At 40.6% G+C, this 18,018-nt stretch overlaps 8 protein-coding genes and 1 long non-coding RNA gene across 11 annotated transcripts in view; 1 reads left to right on the top strand and 8 right to left on the bottom strand.

The window, feature by feature from the left end:
* Positions 1 to 15,597, top strand: part of LOC145695917 (uncharacterized) — a 45,063-nt gene extending 29,466 nt beyond the window's left edge. Inside the window, exons 1-4 of one of the 2 annotated variants that reach the window (XR_014133783.1) lie at positions 12,048 to 12,065; positions 14,347 to 14,450; positions 14,497 to 14,630; positions 15,399 to 15,597. This is a non-coding gene — a long non-coding RNA (uncharacterized LOC145695917). Of the gene's footprint in view, positions 1 to 12,047; positions 12,066 to 14,346; positions 14,451 to 14,496; positions 14,631 to 15,398 lie in introns of those variants that run through there. The other variant, XR_014133782.1, reaches the window with a different exon arrangement.
* On the bottom strand, positions 8 to 1,307 carry LOC145705053 (uncharacterized). 2 transcript variants are annotated; one of them, XM_081782506.1, is made up of 3 exons: positions 621 to 1,307; positions 431 to 577; positions 8 to 389 (listed from the first exon to the last, which is right to left on the bottom strand). In XM_081782506.1, the coding sequence occupies exons 1-3, from the start codon at positions 1,258 to 1,260 to the stop codon at positions 121 to 123; spliced, it is 1,056 nt and encodes a 351-aa protein (XP_081638632.1). In that variant the 5' UTR covers positions 1,261 to 1,307; the 3' UTR covers positions 8 to 120. The 2 variants fall into 2 exon arrangements, with proteins under 2 accessions (XP_081638632.1, XP_081638639.1); XM_081782513.1 differs by having other exon boundaries at positions 431 to 562.
* LOC145710857 (uncharacterized) lies at positions 1,407 to 2,199 on the bottom strand. The gene is made up of 3 exons (XM_081788564.1): positions 2,002 to 2,199; positions 1,821 to 1,961; positions 1,407 to 1,780 (listed from the first exon to the last, which is right to left on the bottom strand). The coding sequence occupies exons 1-3, from the start codon at positions 2,186 to 2,188 to the stop codon at positions 1,497 to 1,499; spliced, it is 612 nt and encodes a 203-aa protein (XP_081644690.1). The 5' UTR covers positions 2,189 to 2,199; the 3' UTR covers positions 1,407 to 1,496.
* Positions 2,328 to 3,657, bottom strand: LOC145695565 (polyglutamine-binding protein 1-like). Its single transcript, XM_081772554.1, has 4 exons — positions 3,455 to 3,657; positions 3,237 to 3,410; positions 2,527 to 2,738; positions 2,328 to 2,482 (listed from the first exon to the last, which is right to left on the bottom strand). Exons 1-4 carry the CDS (start codon positions 3,655 to 3,657, stop codon positions 2,409 to 2,411), a joined length of 663 nt encoding a protein of 220 aa, XP_081628680.1. The 3' UTR covers positions 2,328 to 2,408.
* On the bottom strand, positions 3,887 to 5,704 carry LOC145695563 (galactosylceramide sulfotransferase-like). The gene is made up of 7 exons (XM_081772552.1): positions 5,522 to 5,704; positions 5,094 to 5,477; positions 4,879 to 5,047; positions 4,493 to 4,838; positions 4,277 to 4,452; positions 4,084 to 4,234; positions 3,887 to 4,043 (listed from the first exon to the last, which is right to left on the bottom strand). Exons 1-7 carry the CDS (start codon positions 5,651 to 5,653, stop codon positions 3,887 to 3,889), a joined length of 1,515 nt encoding a protein of 504 aa, XP_081628678.1. The 5' UTR covers positions 5,654 to 5,704.
* Positions 5,722 to 8,066, bottom strand: LOC145695564 (abl interactor 2-like). Its single transcript, XM_081772553.1, has 9 exons — positions 7,954 to 8,066; positions 7,635 to 7,911; positions 7,398 to 7,591; positions 7,287 to 7,356; positions 6,810 to 6,870; positions 6,589 to 6,767; positions 6,488 to 6,542; positions 6,077 to 6,202; positions 5,722 to 6,034 (listed from the first exon to the last, which is right to left on the bottom strand). The coding sequence occupies exons 1-9, from the start codon at positions 8,046 to 8,048 to the stop codon at positions 5,880 to 5,882; spliced, it is 1,212 nt and encodes a 403-aa protein (XP_081628679.1). The 5' UTR covers positions 8,049 to 8,066; the 3' UTR covers positions 5,722 to 5,879.
* LOC145695905 (uncharacterized) lies at positions 8,120 to 9,569 on the bottom strand. The gene is made up of 5 exons (XM_081772954.1): positions 9,375 to 9,569; positions 9,258 to 9,331; positions 9,047 to 9,216; positions 8,719 to 9,005; positions 8,120 to 8,569 (listed from the first exon to the last, which is right to left on the bottom strand). Exons 1-5 carry the CDS (start codon positions 9,546 to 9,548, stop codon positions 8,237 to 8,239), a joined length of 1,038 nt encoding a protein of 345 aa, XP_081629080.1. The 5' UTR covers positions 9,549 to 9,569; the 3' UTR covers positions 8,120 to 8,236.
* LOC145695900 (protein DDI1 homolog 2-like) lies at positions 9,574 to 11,645 on the bottom strand. Its single transcript, XM_081772950.1, has 8 exons — positions 11,514 to 11,645; positions 11,245 to 11,464; positions 10,984 to 11,202; positions 10,699 to 10,781; positions 10,425 to 10,652; positions 10,280 to 10,354; positions 10,156 to 10,238; positions 9,574 to 10,103 (listed from the first exon to the last, which is right to left on the bottom strand). Exons 1-8 carry the CDS (start codon positions 11,620 to 11,622, stop codon positions 9,873 to 9,875), a joined length of 1,248 nt encoding a protein of 415 aa, XP_081629076.1. The 5' UTR covers positions 11,623 to 11,645; the 3' UTR covers positions 9,574 to 9,872.
* A 366-nt stretch (positions 15,598 to 15,963) lies between the features above and the next one.
* LOC145695909 (plasma membrane ascorbate-dependent reductase CYBRD1-like) lies at positions 15,964 to 18,006 on the bottom strand. Its single transcript, XM_081772959.1, has 4 exons — positions 17,926 to 18,006; positions 17,181 to 17,398; positions 16,874 to 17,135; positions 15,964 to 16,825 (listed from the first exon to the last, which is right to left on the bottom strand). Exons 1-4 carry the CDS (start codon positions 17,990 to 17,992, stop codon positions 16,629 to 16,631), a joined length of 744 nt encoding a protein of 247 aa, XP_081629085.1. The 5' UTR covers positions 17,993 to 18,006; the 3' UTR covers positions 15,964 to 16,628.
* Between the last annotated feature and the right edge of the window lie 12 nt (positions 18,007 to 18,018).

Genomic DNA, 18,018 nt, shown 5'->3' with positions numbered 1-18,018 from the left:
CTCTCCCTGTAATGGCACCACTTCATTTGATCAATGTGTCTATCTTTATTTCAGAACTAGTATTGTCAATACTGTATTGAGCAAAATGATCAGTGATTGGCAGGTGATAAACTAACGTAGCTAGAAAACGATCTGCACATCCCATCGACCAACAACTCCTCCACACATAGATGAATGAGAGACTTGTTGAATAAATGCACCGTTTTCGTAGATCGTTTTCGACCTGCAAAGTGGGCTTCGTTCAAAGTCACGCAAATCGTTACTGTCGTAAATTGTACAATGAGCTTCGAGTCTGATGGGTCTTCGATCTTTTCGTTGCATTTTCAAGGTCCATTTTGTTGGTAACCAAGGATAGTTCGAATGCATTTCGATTTTGTAGACGTCTGAGTCTGAATTTTACATGATTCCAGAGAATAACTATCATGATTACCTGCAACAAGGGTAGTAAAAGCTTCCACTTTCACATTAAATCTGGTGACTTTTTGGTTCCAGCTCATATACTCCATGAGAAACTTCAAATGATCTTCTGGGTGGCTCTTTTTTCCATAAAGATAGCACCTTTCTATATCATGAAATTCTAAAAGTTAAGTTCATTTAAGAATCATCCGGGGACCCCTTACGTTTGACTTGAATCTTCCAATATCTGCTATCGAAGTTATTTGGATGTTTATCAATATACCAGCCTATCATATCTCCGAAATAATGTTTTCGTCTTCGATGAACGGCAGCTTGGTTCCCTCGCTTTTTGAGCATACAACTTTCTGGAAATCTGTTAATCTTCTCTTCGCTACCAAGATGATCTTTCAATAAAGATGACTTGAGTTTCAATGGTGGACATTCATCAGTAGCATGAAAGTAATGATAATTGTCCTCGACGTGAAATTTTCCTTCATTAATCAAGTGTTTCAGGCGAGGAAGTTCTGTGATCCAGTTATGGATCGGGTCCTTCTTTTCCATGAGAAGGTTGTGTTCAATTACGACAATTTGGGTCGGTAAACGGTTAGCATACACCAATGTTGGAACCTCTTGAGCATCATTTTTCATGAAAGTCTGGGGCCCAGTACTCTGGGCGGTAGAATCATGCGGATCACGGACTCGAGGGGTTGTAAAAATAGGGGAATTGAGGATATCTTCACTTCTCTTCTCGTCTTCTTTATCATACTTCCGTTTGCCAGGATTCTTTGCTCTAGCGAAATGCCGATCTGCCTTGCTCATGAGATTATGCTCATCATTGTTATATCTGTTATCGCGTATGTACATCTTTCTACTTGAAATTCTGCTTCCAACACGTAACTCTTCTTAAAAAACGAAATTATAGAAGCGCATGCTGCATTATGCAAATAAAACTCGCGAAAAATCAACGTCTTATGTTCGACTGCTGATATTCTTTAGGGGATACAATCAACTGTCAGTGTTTATATTTCTGTGATAAGCGAACTTGATGAATGGCAGATAATAAGTGAAGGCGCTCAGGTGATAATATATTATTTCAAAAATCATTCGGATTGACACTCGGGTAGGTGAAGCTCAATATCCCATCGTCCAACTGCGCCTCCGTTCCACGATGAGTGAGATGCAGTTTGAACGATGCCGTTTCTTTCATACATTGGAGTCGATTTGTAGGTTTTCACCTCAAAGTCGTGAATGTCCTCGTTTTCGTAGATCGTGATTGTGGCTGTGAAAGTGAAGGGTTTCTTGTCCGGCCGTTGCATCTCAAAAGTCCAGACAGTGGGTAGAAGCGGGTAATTGGTTCGGATGTCGATTTCATAGCCGCCTGCACCTAAAAACATCATCAAAAAAGAAACACGAGTCTATCTTACCTGTGATAATACAGTTGTAGGCTTCATGTTTGACATTGAATCGGGTGATCGTCGGATTCATTTGAATATGCCGAAGAACATATTTCACTTGCTCGTCAGAATGCGTTTTCGTTTTGTAGTAATCGATGCTCTTGTCTTTTCCTTAATCATAGATAGTTTTGATTGAAAGAAATTGACATACTTTCGAAGGCTTTCATCCAAGATCGCCTGTCAAGGTTATTCGGATTTCTCTCGGTAAACAGTCCTATCATTTCTTTCACGTCATTTCTCTCGATCTCGTGATCGTCGTACCATTCTTCATAAGTTGCAAACTGAAGCTCTTCTATCTCTTCACTCAAGTCAGTGCTTGAACGTTCGCCTTCTGACATCTCTCTTTTAACAATCTAGGAAAGAATATTTTGATAAGAAAGTTAAATTTTATAAGAAAAATATAGCCAACTAATCAAGAACGACGGTGCCAAGAAAAGATGGGCATTGCAGCTATAATATCCTTGGTCTTTTCCAATTTCGGTCAGGTGAAAACAAATTGTATTTGACAAGTTTTATTTGACAGAAAGGCAGGATTATTGACAGATATGAAAAAAGTTGCTAAAGTTCGACCTGAGGAACACCGGCAGTACTGACTGATTCTCCTGGGCGAGGGATTCCTCGATTCCAATTCCCTAAAAAATGGACTTGAGCGAGTTGATTTCCAAAGAAACCTTACCTTTTGGCGCGTCAGAGTAAGCGGATGGATCCATTGGATCGTTGAAGTCGTCCTCTTCCTCGCGACGCTTCTTTTTTCGATCATCGTCTCGGTGACTTCGCCCTCTGTCAGTTCGATCTCGGTCGGGGCGTCGTTTTCGATCGTCTCGGTCGCGATCTCGATCGCGGTTCCGGTCGTCTCGATCATCTCGTCTTCGCGTATCGCGGTCTCGACTAATACAACTTTCAAAGACATCATGATTTCACCAATAAACTTTCAACTACAGTGATCGGGGCAGACTCATTCATACAAGCATTTTGTTTGTGCTCACTGCGTAAAAACTTGAGCGTTCTTTGTTAAATAAATGTACTCACAAAGCAAATAGCAAGAGGAAAGAAAAAACTGTCGCTTGGGCTCTCGAGAGAAGAAAATTTAGGAATGAGATTTTTCGGAACGGATTCATTCTTCTTGGAGGTTTTTTTTCAAGAGAACAGAAGATGAATCCGATGGGAGAATGGCTCGACGAGCTCTTTCATAAATTGTGCTCGAATGTCGATACTGTCGATTGTATAGGAAGGGCTTCTTTAAAAAATGTATTAAAATGGCGATCTCTGACAGATAGAAGCCTTAGAAAGATGAGTTTGATGATATAGCAACTGCATAAAATGGATGAGCATAATTTTTTTCTCACAACTCTCCCCCATTAAGAATAAATGTGATGTATTCAATACCTGCTAGATTCATATTTGTGAGGAATTGCATTAAAACTTTTTGCAGGCTCAACGATTTCGCATTCAGGATCTCCAGGCGGCAACCAGGCTACTTTTCTCGAATTTTTATTCCAATAATACCAGCACTCGTAATTACTATCCCAAGCTTTGTCCCACTCTGATGGTAGTTTTTCTCTAAAAATTCGTTCGACAAAGAAATCGTAAACAAAGAAATTTACCCGAATTCATCAATTACTGTTTCTTCTTTAGGCTCAGATCTGCTTTCTGCGAAGATCTCTTCTTTAGGACCTTCTTTGTTTATCTTTATTCCTCTTTTTGCGAGTCTGGCAGCGAGAGCAGATGTGACAGGCATATTTTCTGTGAGAAGATAAATTAGATTTTCAGGAGTCTTTATCTGTATTAGGCAAGGGAAAATGGTCATGCAGGTAATAGATAACTTGGAAGTAAAAATGGAGTTTTACAGAAAATGTAGAAGTCGGATTGATTGCGAGGAAGCTCTTTGGATAAATTTCAGATGCTTCAGATAAAATATGCTAATTGATATAAAATTCTAAATAAGTACAGAAAACACAATACAACATTTGCCCATCTTCGCGCCACACAAAAATTGGTCAAACTGTTGCTTCAAAAATATTAACAGAAAGTTTGTTTTACTGACGGGAGCCAGCGTTTCCGGAAGAGAAAGAAACTGCATCTTTTCCGAGGATTTTGACCTGCTCTTTGCGCAAGAGTTCTAAGAGCTCTTCCATCATTGGCTGGATCACTTTGATCTTTTTCTTCGTCGCCACTCCTTTCTTTTGAGCAGTTCTATGAATTGATAAGAAAAGAGCTTCAAAAAGTCGCTTACCGAAGAGTATCAGAAAAGAGAACTTCCCCACGTGCCATGGTCTCACAGATAGCTCCTGCTTTGGGCTTAAGAACTATCCGGGAAATCCAGGGTTTGGCATCAAATTGAGAATATCTCTCGATGCATTTTGAGTTGAGCTCTTCAACTTTTTCTGAAAGCACAGTTATTTTTGAGGCTACAAAGTAGAACGTACGGTTGAGCTCTTCAATTTCAGCTTGCATCTTTTCTTTGCCGAAAGCCTTCACTTTTTTATCAAGAAGGGCGTTGAAATGTTCGTATAGGGCAGTGTCCAGTTTGTTCCACTTTTTTATTTTGTCTTGGTATTCAGGAGACATGCTTTTTCTATCTGATTCTTTGCGTACTTTTAGCCTTTCGAAGAGTTAGTAGTCGCTGTTCGCCTATTTCTTACCTAAGATAAGCAACATCTTCAATTTCCATACAAAGCTCATGCTTCAGCAAAATCGCAGACTCTTCAAAACGATCGGTAATCATCACCAATCCGAATCGTTTCTCAGTAAGCTTGACTGCTTCTTTGATGTAACTTTCGTCATCGTTTTCGTACTCGAGGCCAAGATCGAAGGCCATGTAGTTTTTTGCGCGAAAATGCCAAGGTGTCGTTTTGTCGTAGTATTTTGTCGGATTGTCGAGGAACTCGTGAATTTGAGGATGATCACCGAGCCATTGAGGGTAAGGGTAGTCGCGAAAGAATCCGAAACCAGACTCGAAGTTGTCAACTGGATCACGAATTGATGTAACTAATGGACAAATAGGTTCAAAGTCAGAGCAAGTGAGTACCGAAAAGAGTGTCCTCTGGCATGACTTCAGGAATCTCATCAGAGTATCGCGCATGATGAGCGAGCACATCGTAATGGGTCTTTGGAACAGGGTCGACGAGAGCTTTTTTGAATGGAGCTGGGTAACCGCCAAGCTCCCACTTTCGCGTTGGAGGTAATCCTGCAAGCAGCTAAACATAAAAGCTTAAAAACTGCTAGTTCTCATGTAAAAAGTACCTTATATTTTTCTGCGTATCGAAGAAAAATATTCGCCAGAGTCGTTGATCCCGTTTTGTGAGTTTTCAAAAACATCACTGGTCTTCCTGGAGAGCACTTGCCGACAGTAGTCGTTGTTGTTGTGGACTCCGTAGATGTTGACTTTGTCGAAGAAGAGGCTTTCTTTTTAGTTGTTGGCTTCTCAGTCGTCTTCGCGAATTCCTTCTTGATGATGTTCAAAGTTGCGCGAACAGGCCTTGGTTTTTCTGTCGTCGTTGACTTTTTTGTAGTTGAAGAGAGTTTTGAGTCTTCAGGAGTTTGTTCTTTTGAATTCTGAGCATTTCGTTTAGGCCTGGGTGCGACGAGAAACTCGTGATCTAGGGTCGGTTTTGGTTGACGATGTCGCTGAATATAGGAATGAGAAATGGTCGAAGAAATAAGGACTTTACTTTGTAAGCAGTATGATGCCCATGTCGTTGGATAGTGTACCAATGAATGCAGATAAAGCAAACCGCCGCTACGAAAAATATCTTACAGCGCCTGGGCAAGCAACGATGCGGGATATAGCGGCAGATCGACATTTCCTCCTATAGGTTCCATCAACTTTGCATTCTTGAAAATTCATGCGTAAATCAAGAGCGTTAATTAGTACAGGAGCGAATCATGAAGCTGAATTTCATATTAGTATTTTTGTGATTTTGGTTTTTTTGAATTGTGCAGAGTAGAGAAGAAATTATGCGAATAGGAATGTGAGCAATAATTTGATGCGCAGATAGGTCAGTTTTCTTTCAGAAGGAAATAAATGCTTTACTGAACGTAATTCCCAGGGAAGAGGCCGACTCGCCCTTCTAAGACGCCTTCCCACCAGTTGTCAGCGTTTTTTGCGATAACGTAAATCTCCTGACCTTCGTAAAACGTCAACTCGTCTTCCCGTTCTGCCTCGTAATCGTAAAGTGCTGACACTGCAAAACGGATATATTTGAGACATATTGACTGCTGCTTACCTTTCTCTTGGTACTGAGCCGGCGCCCAGGTAGGATCAGCTGGTGTTCTTCTGATCCAACCGGGCTCAAGAGGAGGCTGATTTACGGCTGCCATGATTTCATCCTCGAAGGAAGGTGGTGGAAGATCTTTATTGACATTTAGATTTAAAATAAAGAAGGACAAAGATTCGGATGTTCTCATTTATTTTTAGCGGGAATTGAGATGAAATTATTTGTGATTCATTTTAATAAAATTCTTCAGTTCTTATCATGAGTGACATCGGGTGGAATACAGTAGTAAATTTTATGTTTCATTTGAATTCATGTGAATCAAATTCAAATCAAGTGTCTTTATGAGCCGAATAGGCCAAAAGAGGGCGCTATAATTTTTGATGCAGGGATTTATCCAAATTTAAGATCTTTTGAAATTACCTGCAGCGGGGGTTTCCAGCAGGATATTCGCAGGTGGCGCGGGCAAATCTTCACCCTAGATTCCAAGAATTATTTCAAAGCAAACCAAAAGACAAAGTTACGTTAGTTATCGAAGAGTTCGATTGCGATATCGAATCCATGTTGAACTTGAGCTCATCCGGTGGAGGAGGCAGGTCGTAAGCCTGATCAGAAACTTGATTCGAGTAGTCGGGCAAGGGAACTGCTTGCTCATAGCTTTGATTCATCCCCATTCCGAGGCTTGAATCAGACATAGGAATTCCTAGGGAAGATTTTAAGTCTGATGTTTTAGCGATTGACTTACCATATCGAGAGCTATTAGCTGACGCTGTTCTTTGCCGATTTGACTGACCATCAACACTGACCTAAAAGAGATCGGTTACAACCGGGTTCAAGTCTATTTTTTGGCCGTCATTTTATCCATTAAAATTGCGAGTTATTTCTGGTTAGTTCTTCGCTTTTGTCAAAAAATACCTCGACTTCCGTATCTGAGCTTTCAGTGATGCTCAAAAACGAGCTATTTGTCAGATGCGTAATCTGCCTCGAATAATACTTTCCGAAAATCTCTTCGTTTTCTTTGAAAATTTCCTCTTCCTCTAACTCAAGGGGAACTGTTGGCATCTCGACTTTGATAAGTCGGCCTTGGGAGCCCCAACCAACATCGGAAAAGTTCAAACTATCACTTTAGATTCTGTTTCAACTCATCTAATACCTGCAAAAACTAGAATTCTCACTGAACTAAATTTCTTGCAATAAGTAAATTTTCAAAGAAGATACGAACCTGGCTAACTCCACCAGCTGCAAAAGGAATCTTCGGCGCAGCAACTGGTCTAATTGTTCCATATTGAGGCCTAAGATCATTTTTACTAACTGACTTCACAGATGATCTTACATTTGCTCCTGTCCCGGTCTCGTAAGGGTCCCGGTGGAGCCACTGCTTCCAACAGAGTTTCTTATCGATGCGTTTTTCGCCTGCCTGATTCCAGCCGGTTGCCCTGTTCGCAAACCATGTCCAATGTCATCCAGTTCGTTGTAGTTTATCGCCTTGCGAATGTATTTTACAGCTCTTTCTGGATTCGCAGGATACTAAAACCAACGATAAAAACCATGAAAATTGATCGAAAACAACTTTGATGGGGTCGATCCTTGAAATATTTCGTCGGTAGGTCAACGCGCCAACTTCACGACGGGAGACTTTTTCACAGTGAATATCAACCCTGTCGCTTAAATTTTCAATCGACGACGTCAGCCGCATAAGCTCATCTTCTTGCTCCTTGAGGAGCATCAGCATGTCCGATGCAAGCGTATTGACTTGATAAGCAACTGAAGCCAAACTATGCGTTGTGTACTTTTTCGTCTCATTCAGCGCGGCGGCCTTGTTGTGAGCGCCAAGGTAATTTTGCTCACTAGAATTTGATAATAAAAGCAAAAAGCATCTCTTCATTTACCAATAATTTGCAACTTTCTTCAAATTTTCATGATTTTCAATGAGCTTCTTGCGCCCTTCCGGCAACGCGTGTTCAAGTAAACTTTCATTTGTCATCCTGAAATCGTAACTCTTTTTTTCTTTGCAAAGAAATTTGATAAAAACGCAGAAAATTTTGATGTTTTTATTTTATTTTGAACGACTCAGTAGCTCCATCTGGAACTATTGGAAATAAATACGTTTAGTAGTGATCTTTCGTGTTTTTTCTACATTTGAACAGAATAAGCAGGAACATGTTTCTTTTCTCATCCTCTAGAATGGTACGCGCAGCCTTGACCAGTCGAGAAGATGTAAGATTGAGTAGAGTGGCCGACGCCTTCGTGAGCAGAGTTAATCTTTTTGCCAGACTTCCATGTGGAAACATCGTATGGACCGATTTGGGATGGGCCTTCGGCGCCGTCCGCGTAGAGCTCGTGTTCGGAGCGGAAAGAGTCGGAAGGCGTGCTCTTGACTTTTCCGTTTTCCCGCACTTCCCAGAGACCGAGTGGAGTGACTCCGACGAGATCTCGTCTCTTGAGAAGATCTCGGTCGGCGACAGGGTCGATTCCGCCGTCTCGCTCAGCCCAGAGAGGATATCTTTAATGACGCTAAGAAATAATCCCACACTTTCCTATAGCTAGGAAGCATCTGCCGAGCGAAAAAATGAAATAAAGATGGGCCATTTTCCGCGAGATTAAGACTGACTGTGCGTCAGAAACGCAGATGCGGATTTTCGAAACGCTTTCCTGTACTGATCAGCTCCCCAATCGTTTCGGAGGAACTGTCCATTGACGAAAAAGAGAAGAATATCGCCAAGAACTGGAGTTGACATGATCAAGCTTGGCTTGGTTCCGATTTCGGCTTGGTTGTCTGGATTGCCAGACATCCAGATTCGGTTGTTTTCCCAGGGAAGACCTTGATTGACCATCAACCAGAGGGCGACGGAGAAGATAAGGACGAACATGTAGCTTCCTCGCTCGCCCTGGGTGAAGTTCTTGTATTGGTAGTGGCTAGACTCGCGGATGTTCTTCTGGTCTAGACATTTTTTAGAACGAGAAGGAATCAGAAAGACTTACGAGCTCTGATGTACCAGTTTCTGGCAGTGTATCGGTCCTCTTCGGTGAGTCCTTTCCACTCGAGGCCGCTGAGCTTGCCCTTGCATCGAGGAAGAATCTCGTCGTACTCAATTCGCTGTCCGACGTAGGCACCCCGGAAGCCGAAGAAAGGTCGGGCGTGGAAGTTGTATCTTGATTTTTGATGGCAAGGGGACTTTAGAACAAGGCTTACCTGTGTTCTGGAACTGGGAACTGTTCATCGTCAATTTTTGATTTCGTGTTTTTCAAGTCAGCAGCGGTCAATTTCTAAGAAACGATCAAGATTCTCATCTTTTTGGATAAAAGATACCCAAGAAGCAGGCGCAGCAAGTTTCTTCTGGTCGAGAAGATGCGCTCGTCCCTTAAAAATGGCATCGTTGTGGATGACATCGCCGAAAGCGCCTGTCTTCTTGAGAGGGGTCTTGGAGTAGGAAGCCTCTCGCTGCGAAAGGACCGCCCGACTCAGATAAGCCCTCTTCAACATTCTAGTTGCACAAGAAAAATAAGAATGAGGGTTTAACAATATAGGTTTATTAGATAGAATATCTTTCCTTAGAAATAGTAAAATAAAAGTTGTATCAATAAGTTTTTTCAGTGTTTTTTTGAGCGATGATTCGTCAATGTTTAATAATTTTTGTTCAGCTCCAGGAATTTAAAAACGGTTAGTTACATGTACCAGTCGTCGAAGTTTCAATAAAGTAGTTTTAGGTTTTGAAGAAAGAAAAAAAAGGAGCTGCTGCACGCTTTTTGCTGAAACATTGTACAGAAAGAATTTCATTGAGAAGAAGAACTGATCATGTGTTTTTTCTCATTTTTTCTTGGAAAAGCTCGTTGTCAGAATTTTCAGTACTGCGCTGTCCAAGTTTCCTCCTGTCTCTCGAAGGGCTCTTTCTGCGACATCTTGGGAGCAATTTGCTGTGCTCATCACTTGTTGGACTTCTTTGGAGACGCTGCTTCCTGTGTCGGCCCGTTTCGAGGATGGACCAGCGCGTTCTTCTTCTGCTTCGCGTTTCGAAGCTGCCAGGGCTTTTTCGATTTCCTGAGAGGAAGAGAGCGAGTTTAGATTTGAGTATGAGCGAGCTGGGCCTTACCATTTCCTCGCTTTGTGCTTGCTCCGCAGCTGGGCCGGCTAACCGCGCTCTGGAATCCAACTCGCCTTCGGACAAGAATTTTACTAGAAAATATAAGTTACAGTATCCAAAATTATCTTCGTACCTGTAGTGCCAGTCGAGCCAATGCGCAACTCATTCGCCGCCAAATCAATAACGCATTGATGTCTTTTGAGCATGTCTAAAATATTTTAATAAATTAAAATTAAGCCTCTTCCCCTTGAATATGTTAATTTCGTACTAGGACGTACCTAATCCTATCAGCAGATCCATCGGTTGATCCTCCATCACTGAAAAGCTAGAAGGAATGAAAGTGTCGCCAATTTGAATCTGTCCAGTGTGAACTCGCCCAAGAATTCGCTGTTTTCCGACTCCAACGGCCATGCCTGAGAATCGCGTGTCCAGGAGACGCATGCAGTTGCATCTCTCCGCACAGGCTTGGCTCATAATCGTCATCTGCGCGCCAGAATCGACGAACGCTAAATGAAACGATGAAAAAGGGCGATAAAGAACCGGCGAGGTCACCTTTGACGGGGATGCCATTAACGCTGCAGCTGATGTAGAGCATAATTACCGTTCCAAAAAGCTCCGGGGAGTTTTCCATGGCTATTAAGGTTAATGCTGGTCGGCGGGATAGTAAATATCGAAATCAACTGTAACAAAAGAGGCAGCGCCCTAAATTCATCGGCCACATCGATTTTCAATAGGTTAGGGTTGAAAACAGTCGGCTTAACTGTAACAACTCAAAGGGCAAATTAATAAAAACACACAGTTGGGTGCACTTTTAGAAAAGTAGCATAAACCGGCCCTGTGTTTAGACTTTCGTCGATGTTCTGTTGTCGGATGTGTTCTTCAAGAATTCGTTGGTTTTCTGGATCCATTGGATTTGCTTCCGCTCGACGGAGACGTTCTTCTTGAGCAACTTTTTTCTCGTAGTCTTCGCGGAGAACTCGGGCGATTTCTTGGAGGTTTCCAGCGCGGACGGCTTCTTGCAGAGCTGGCCAGTTTTGAAGGCGGCCGAGTTGAGATCTGAAGGAAAAATACAACATTTCGCTTCATTTCATCATTTACCTGAATTGTTCTAGGACTTCTTGAGCCTTCGCATTCCAATCTGGAGCTTGTTGCCGCCCTCTTGGATTCGACTGTCGCAAATCCGTTTGACTCGCTCTGTTGAGAAAATTTCCCGGCATTGCCATAATCATGTCTCCGTCCTTCAGTCCTGTCGCCTCGATTTTCATCGAATCGTCCAGCAGCGGCTGTCCATTTGCAATAAAAACCATGTTGTTGAAGTCTATGAAAACATAAAAATAAGGATAGGATAGGAAGATTAATAGAAGCACCTAAATTGAGGTCAAGAGCGCTGAGCATTTTGAGTGTTGCGATGTCAAGATCGGGCGAAAGATCCTGGGACCAAATCGAGTCCCCAGGACCGGTGATTGTCAACTTCATTCTTTATTTTTTCAATCTTAAAAGATTTAAGTTTAATTATACGAAAGCATACATCTAAAATTAAGTTTAGCAATAATAAATTTGAAGTGAAAAAAAAATATTTTTAGAGCATAATTTCAATTGACTATGATTATATCATAATGAGCTCTGTGTTCTGCATATTGGTTTCTTTTCTTCAATTTTCATTTTCATAATTCTAGAATTCCCTCTTTTTCTCTATCATTTTCTTTAGCTCGCATTAGTCATTTGAATTTTGAAGTTAGCGCGGCGCGATGACGTAACCGCTCGATGATGAGTCATCAGTTTTCGTTCGCCACCACCGGAGGGCGCAGTGGTTCGCCCTCGATCTCCTATTCCTTTGTATCCAAAAATATCATCAAAAGAATTTTCATTTTTTCTTTCGAAAAGAAAATAAGAAAAAAACTCCGCGGCAGTCCAAAAAGGTCAGTTCAGGTCAAGTGAAATAACCGATTTTTTCCGGCGAATTATAAAAAGATTGGTTCGTTTTGAAAGAAAAAGATCAGGATCAAGAGAAAATTCAAAAATTTAAGCCTAAGGGGGAAAATCGAGGGAGAGATAAAAATTTTAAAGAGACGTTTGAGAGCGTTTTCAAATTCAGAATCTCGAAAACAGGTAAATCACGAGTTTTTTTCTTTATTTTTATTTGCTTTTTTACTGCGCTGGGAGAGAAGATAAAAAAAAGAGAGACAGAGAGGTCGGAAAGGGTCAAAATGATTCTTTCTAGAGATATTATCAAAGGCCCTATTTTTTCTATTATCATGAAGAAAATTTATAGAGAATTATTATTTTTCTTCGAAAGTTGAAATAATACTTGATAAGGGACTAAACTATTTACAAAGAGGACACCTTTGGTAAAATAATTATGATTATTGCAGAACATGTTGATTGACAGAAATACTCAATAAGCAATTTGTTTTGCGTCAAGTGCTCCAGGAGCAACAAAAAACGTGGCAAATTGAAATCGATTTTTGTTTCCATCTGTATTCGATTTTTTGCTCAAGTTCAGGGGCATTTCGATCCGCTTTTTCAGAGCGCTCGAAATCATGCGGTCTATTTTCTACAGGAGATTCTCAGAGTAAGACCACCTCAAAATTTTTACTTTTTTATTTATTTTGACTAAGATGGTAAAATAAAATCGAAATTAGAAAAGAAAGGATCTCTCTTTTCAAGTCAAAAAAATAAAGAGCCTTTCACCCGGATCTTTACTTTGGCGAAACAAAGGGGCCCTTCAACAATCCATCTCTACATTAGGATGGCCTGTTCCCCGCTTATCTCCGCTCAATTATAAATAGAGAGATAGCTCATTTTCGATGGGGAAAATAACCGATTTACCCGTTTTATATGCGTATTAACTTTATATATGATATATTACTTTCATTTTTCATTCATTCTCTTCCAATTTGGCGAGAAATGACCTGTATTTCAAGAAAGAAAAAATGCTGACTATACAAAATACAGAAATCAAGGAAAACTGTCTCATTTTGGAGCTTTTCCAGAAAACTTTTTTGATATAAAAAGTTGAAATTGGGCATAATTACATAATAATTCATCAGCAAGTCTCGTGTTAAAAGAGACAAGGCGAAGAAAAACAAGCCCATAAAAGGGAATAATTGCCACAATTAGCGGTAATTTCAAGTAAGCTTGTCAACCCGTTGACATAAAAAAAACTGTTGATTTCGCGAGAATTTTCATCTTCACATGGACCAATATTTTTTACTACTGGGGTTTCTGTGCACTTAATAATAAATGTCCCTGTGAGCAAAGCTGCTTGCGGCTTCGACCCAAAACAAGACGGAAAAGCCGCAAGCGGCTTCGCGTTTCAGAAAGATCAAGCCGCGAAAAAATCAATCAGAAAATGCTGGAAATTTCAGACGCTAAAAGAATAGCCTCGATTCCCTCAGAATATTCTATCAGCATACAGAATAGGATCGAACCGTCTTGTTTCGAATTTCCCCGGCTTTTGAATTTTGAAGAACTTCTCAAAGCGCCCCTCAAGTAGGGGCGTTGGGGAGACGGAAGTCCCATGACTTTTTCACGGCTCGCCAGTGTCACATAATCCCCCGTCCAAATATTTGACAAGCCATGTTATTTTTACACGCGTCCAAATTTATTCAGAAATATATTTATTCTCCTTCCCAGCAAATTGAAAATGAAAACGAAAAAAAAAACGGTCACGCGATAAGCGCTCATTGTTTTTGAGATAGAGAAAAACTGATGATTTTCTTTTTTTATTGACGTCAAAAGAGTCCGATCTTACGCAACGGGTCTTCTTTTATTTTGAGGACTGAGAGTGCCCTTTTAAAAACACGGCCCCTTTTTATTTTGGACGCTCAAAGAGAGTAGTGAAAGCTTTTTAGGGCGGCTTACAGGCGATAACCGGAAATGAGTTGATCTTTTCCTCTAATCGGACTTGTTTTACGAGCCCTGGAAACGCATCAATCATGGCAATAATGCGGTTTTATGCGATACGAGTGTGATTCCCTCTAATAAATTGATTCTCATCATGATTTTCATCGTTTTTTTTTATTAGAGAACTGGGTCCATTTCAAACAGATTTTTTATATGAGTAAAGTTCAACTGCTCCCTTATTTGATTCATGACTAATCGCCCTTTTATGATGACACTGGATTATTCCTAGAGGCGCCCTAACGCTCTTGAATCATACTCAAGTTCCACCACTTTTTTCATCATTTTTCATTTTAGAAATTGGCTCGTAAGAGAAGCAATTCTGCCACACCAAGAGAATCTACCGGTAAACTCCAGCGAAAAATAATCTTACTCAACGAAAATGTCAAAGTCTTACAGCGGTAAGTCCCGATTACTGAAAACATGGATTGAGAGGGGGAATTCTAGCATGGCAAGATTACGAGTGGCTGATGGAAGAAGGAGCTGACGAGAAACTCCAGAGAGAGGTTGAAGAAGAGCTCAGACTCGCTGAACTCGAGCGCCTCATGATGCAAGAAGAGCAAGCCTCTGGTGATCTTCAGGTAATTTTTTGATCTCTACGGTTCGTGACACACGTGAAACTTCAAATATTTTTATGTGTGCTTTTTTCCTGTCGCCCTGGACGGCCAAATTGCCCAATTAATTATTGTGAGGGGGACTGGGTTCTTTCATAATTACGTCAGCTCTTGAAAGTGCTACCGTAGCTTGAAAGAGCGTGAATATCTCAACACATGACCTGTGTTTGTTGTTGCTACTGTAAATATTGACGCGAGTCCTCGAGTTTTCTTGACGTCGAGATGATAATTCCGCTATAAAATTGTTCTATTTGCTGGGGTGAATAATGTCTACGGGAATTTTTCGCATAGATACACAACAACTTTTCTAGCTTTGAGTTGAAGTTTATTCGTTTTAAAATAAAATTACAAATAAGATCCCTTATTTTTTAATAAAAATATGGAATTTTCTTCTTCATTCAAGTATCATCTTAAAGATTATAACAATTTCCAACATGCAGCGCATTTATATCGAAAGACAGCTGTGAATAATTTGGATCAAACCATTATGACCTGTGTATACTTCCGACATAAATTGATCATTTCGTAAGCATATGTTTCCTAAACCCAGATCTCAAGGAACTTTTGAACTGAGTTCATATATTCTTAGATGATTTAATTTCTTGAAATCAAGGAGGACTCTTGTGTCCAACAGACGCAAATTGGTATGTTTTTGAATGTCACTGCGCAAGATTTACAGTAGCAACAAAGGTCATTTCGGGAATGACTGTGACTGGCACTAATCGATAGCTTAAGATGATGGATCAAATGACGAACCTCTCGATGCGCACGAGTCAGCCACCGGTCAAGAGCCGGCTCAATGTCAACGCGCCCGTGTTCGTCCCCTCCTGGGTCCAGAAAGCCTAAACCGCTCATTATTCTACTACCACTCGACAGAAAATAATGACTACCGCCGGAAACTATATTCCACTACAAAATTCTTAATACAGCGATATTCTCCAAACAAATTCGACAAACAGATTCGTTTTTTTCTTCTTCTACTTTTTGCCACCCCGCGAACAACATTTTCTCTTTCTTGCCCGCGCGGTGGCACCCTTTTTACTTCAATCTTTCGTTTGATTCTCAAAAACTTTTGTGCGGTAATTTATTTTTACTCTTCTTGCTTTATTCGTTTTTTTTTATTTTTTCCTCTCGTCAGCTGAGCTAACCGAGAACTTCGGATCTCCCCGCTCTTATTTTCGGGAAAATACTATTTTTCCGTTTTCAAAACTTGCTGTGCAAGACAATGAAAATAAATCACCTTCTTTTCGTTAACTCTGTTTCAAAAAGAAAGGCTTTAGTCTTAATTTGAACTTCAGGATTTTATTTTTTAGGCAGGAATCAGGAAGAAGGTAAATAAATGGTTCAAAGGATTGCAGGTCTAATAGTTCTAGCTTCGTTTAATATTGTCTCGGAGAAAGGTTCAGAAATGCATACGCTGGTTTACATAACTGGGCTTGGGAACCAGTGTAGAAAACCTTGCCAAGGGTCTTCAATAACCACCTGTATCTATTTTTAATTCTGTGGAATTACGCGGCTTTGTTTCGAAAAAGCCGCTGCGCGGATTATTATTACAGCTCTTGCAGGACCTGCCTAAGGTTTTCTACACAGGTTGCCAGCCGAGCTTAAAAATAGACATTGTCAAGCAGTGGAATGTCCAATAGGTTATTTGGGATGTTTCGTCAAATTGGATTTTTATAAATCGACAACAAGGCCTCGCAAAATTGATTTCGAATAAGATCACGGATTCAAAAAGGATCAATGGCTTCTCTTTTTCCATTGTTGGTTCATTTTGGATCTACGATAAAAAAAAACACCATACTCTTTGGTCCATAGAGCTAAATATATCAACAAGTTTATTCATCGCAGTCACAGTATACTTCGAAGTATAAATTGACGTCATGATCATTCTGATTTGAATCGACAGAAAGGTTATGTAGAGCGAAAGAAAGGGAATGAAAAATATTGATTTAGATATTTTGCGTTTTATTGCATTTCTAAACCTTGTCTTCTATTCTCTTCGCGTTTGTACTCGGGTCGGGCCAGAATGAATGTTCCCACGCAGGCGAAGAGGAACAGAATTAGTCCAAAAACGTTTGGAATGATTCCAAATGCGTCTTTGAGCTTGTATTTTCCAACTTCAAACACGAGCTTTTCGTTGATGCCGACCATGGCGATTCCAGCTAGACAAAGAAGAAGCATCAAAAGTTGAATTCAGCACTTAAACTTACCGATTCCAGCGAGGAGGATGATTCCGCTGGCACGATGGACAGGGAGAATCTTTGTCCTGAACGCTGGACTCACGAGAGGAAAGAGGAAGGAAAACAAGCCACCCATAAGCTGGAGACCGAAGAGAATGACGAAAGTAAGACCAAGCCAGGAGTGGAGAGTGTACATGTTTGGGATGTCCTTGTCGTTGTGGAATTTGAATATCGTCCATAAACCGACTGAAGCGATGATAAAAGCTGCTGTGAGACAGGCAGCATGAATAAGCTTCAGAAAAAAAGGTTGACAAGTAATATTCTTTACGAAAAATACCTTGGCCACAGGACGAGAAACAAAGGTAAAGACTCGGAAGGAAGTAGCACCAACAGAAGTAAAGATAATGAACAGCGTCATAAGAAGAAAATGATAAGTTCCATTGTCGAGCGTGAAGCCAGAGTAATTTTTGATGACCCAGGCGATGCAAAGGCCCAAGGATCCCAAGGCCAGCAGGATGTGCGTGCTTGAGAGGACCTTTGGCACTTTTGTTGAGGCTGAAAATGATTGTTAGAGCAAGTCGATAAAGAGTTTGGGAAAGACATATAAATATGACTTTTGGACACTAAAATTTATGCATTCAAATATTTCATTATCAAGCCACTTGATTCAAGTGATACACCATCATCGTTTTTGTTTTGGTTGTTTTCGATAGCGCATTCATTGCCCGCGGAGGCTTTTTGGTTCTCAAGAGTCATCTCAAAAAAGTACTTTTCTTTTATTTCATCTATTCAGGACAACTTCATAACTAAGCTAAGCGGCTCAGTCTAAACCGGAAGTGACTTTGATGCGCGAATATGATCTTTTCCGGTCTAACTTCGAAAAATATACATTGGTAATGCAACATTGATTGACCCTCCTATCATTCTAAAAATCTTCTTGCTAGGGATAACGGTCAAAAAGTGTCCAAAAGTTCATAAATAACTTTAATAAAAAATGGTATTTCAAATACCGTATTTGAGAGTTCTCAAATAACGATTCTAGCACCGAAAGCGAACGCAAATCAATAACATAAAATGCGTACGTTTGAAATAAACGCTATCATCCACCGGGTTCTCACTGATGAAGTTTTCCGATTCAGGAGTTTCCATCTCTAAAAGCAAAAATAAATATCAAG

The sequence above is a fragment of the Oikopleura dioica genome, chromosome 1 (assembly GCF_907165135.1).
Source record: "Oikopleura dioica chromosome 1, OKI2018_I68_1.0, whole genome shotgun sequence".
Taxonomy (NCBI): Eukaryota; Metazoa; Chordata; class Appendicularia; order Copelata; family Oikopleuridae; genus Oikopleura; species Oikopleura dioica.
This window is presented reverse-complemented; position numbering and strand designations above follow the sequence as displayed.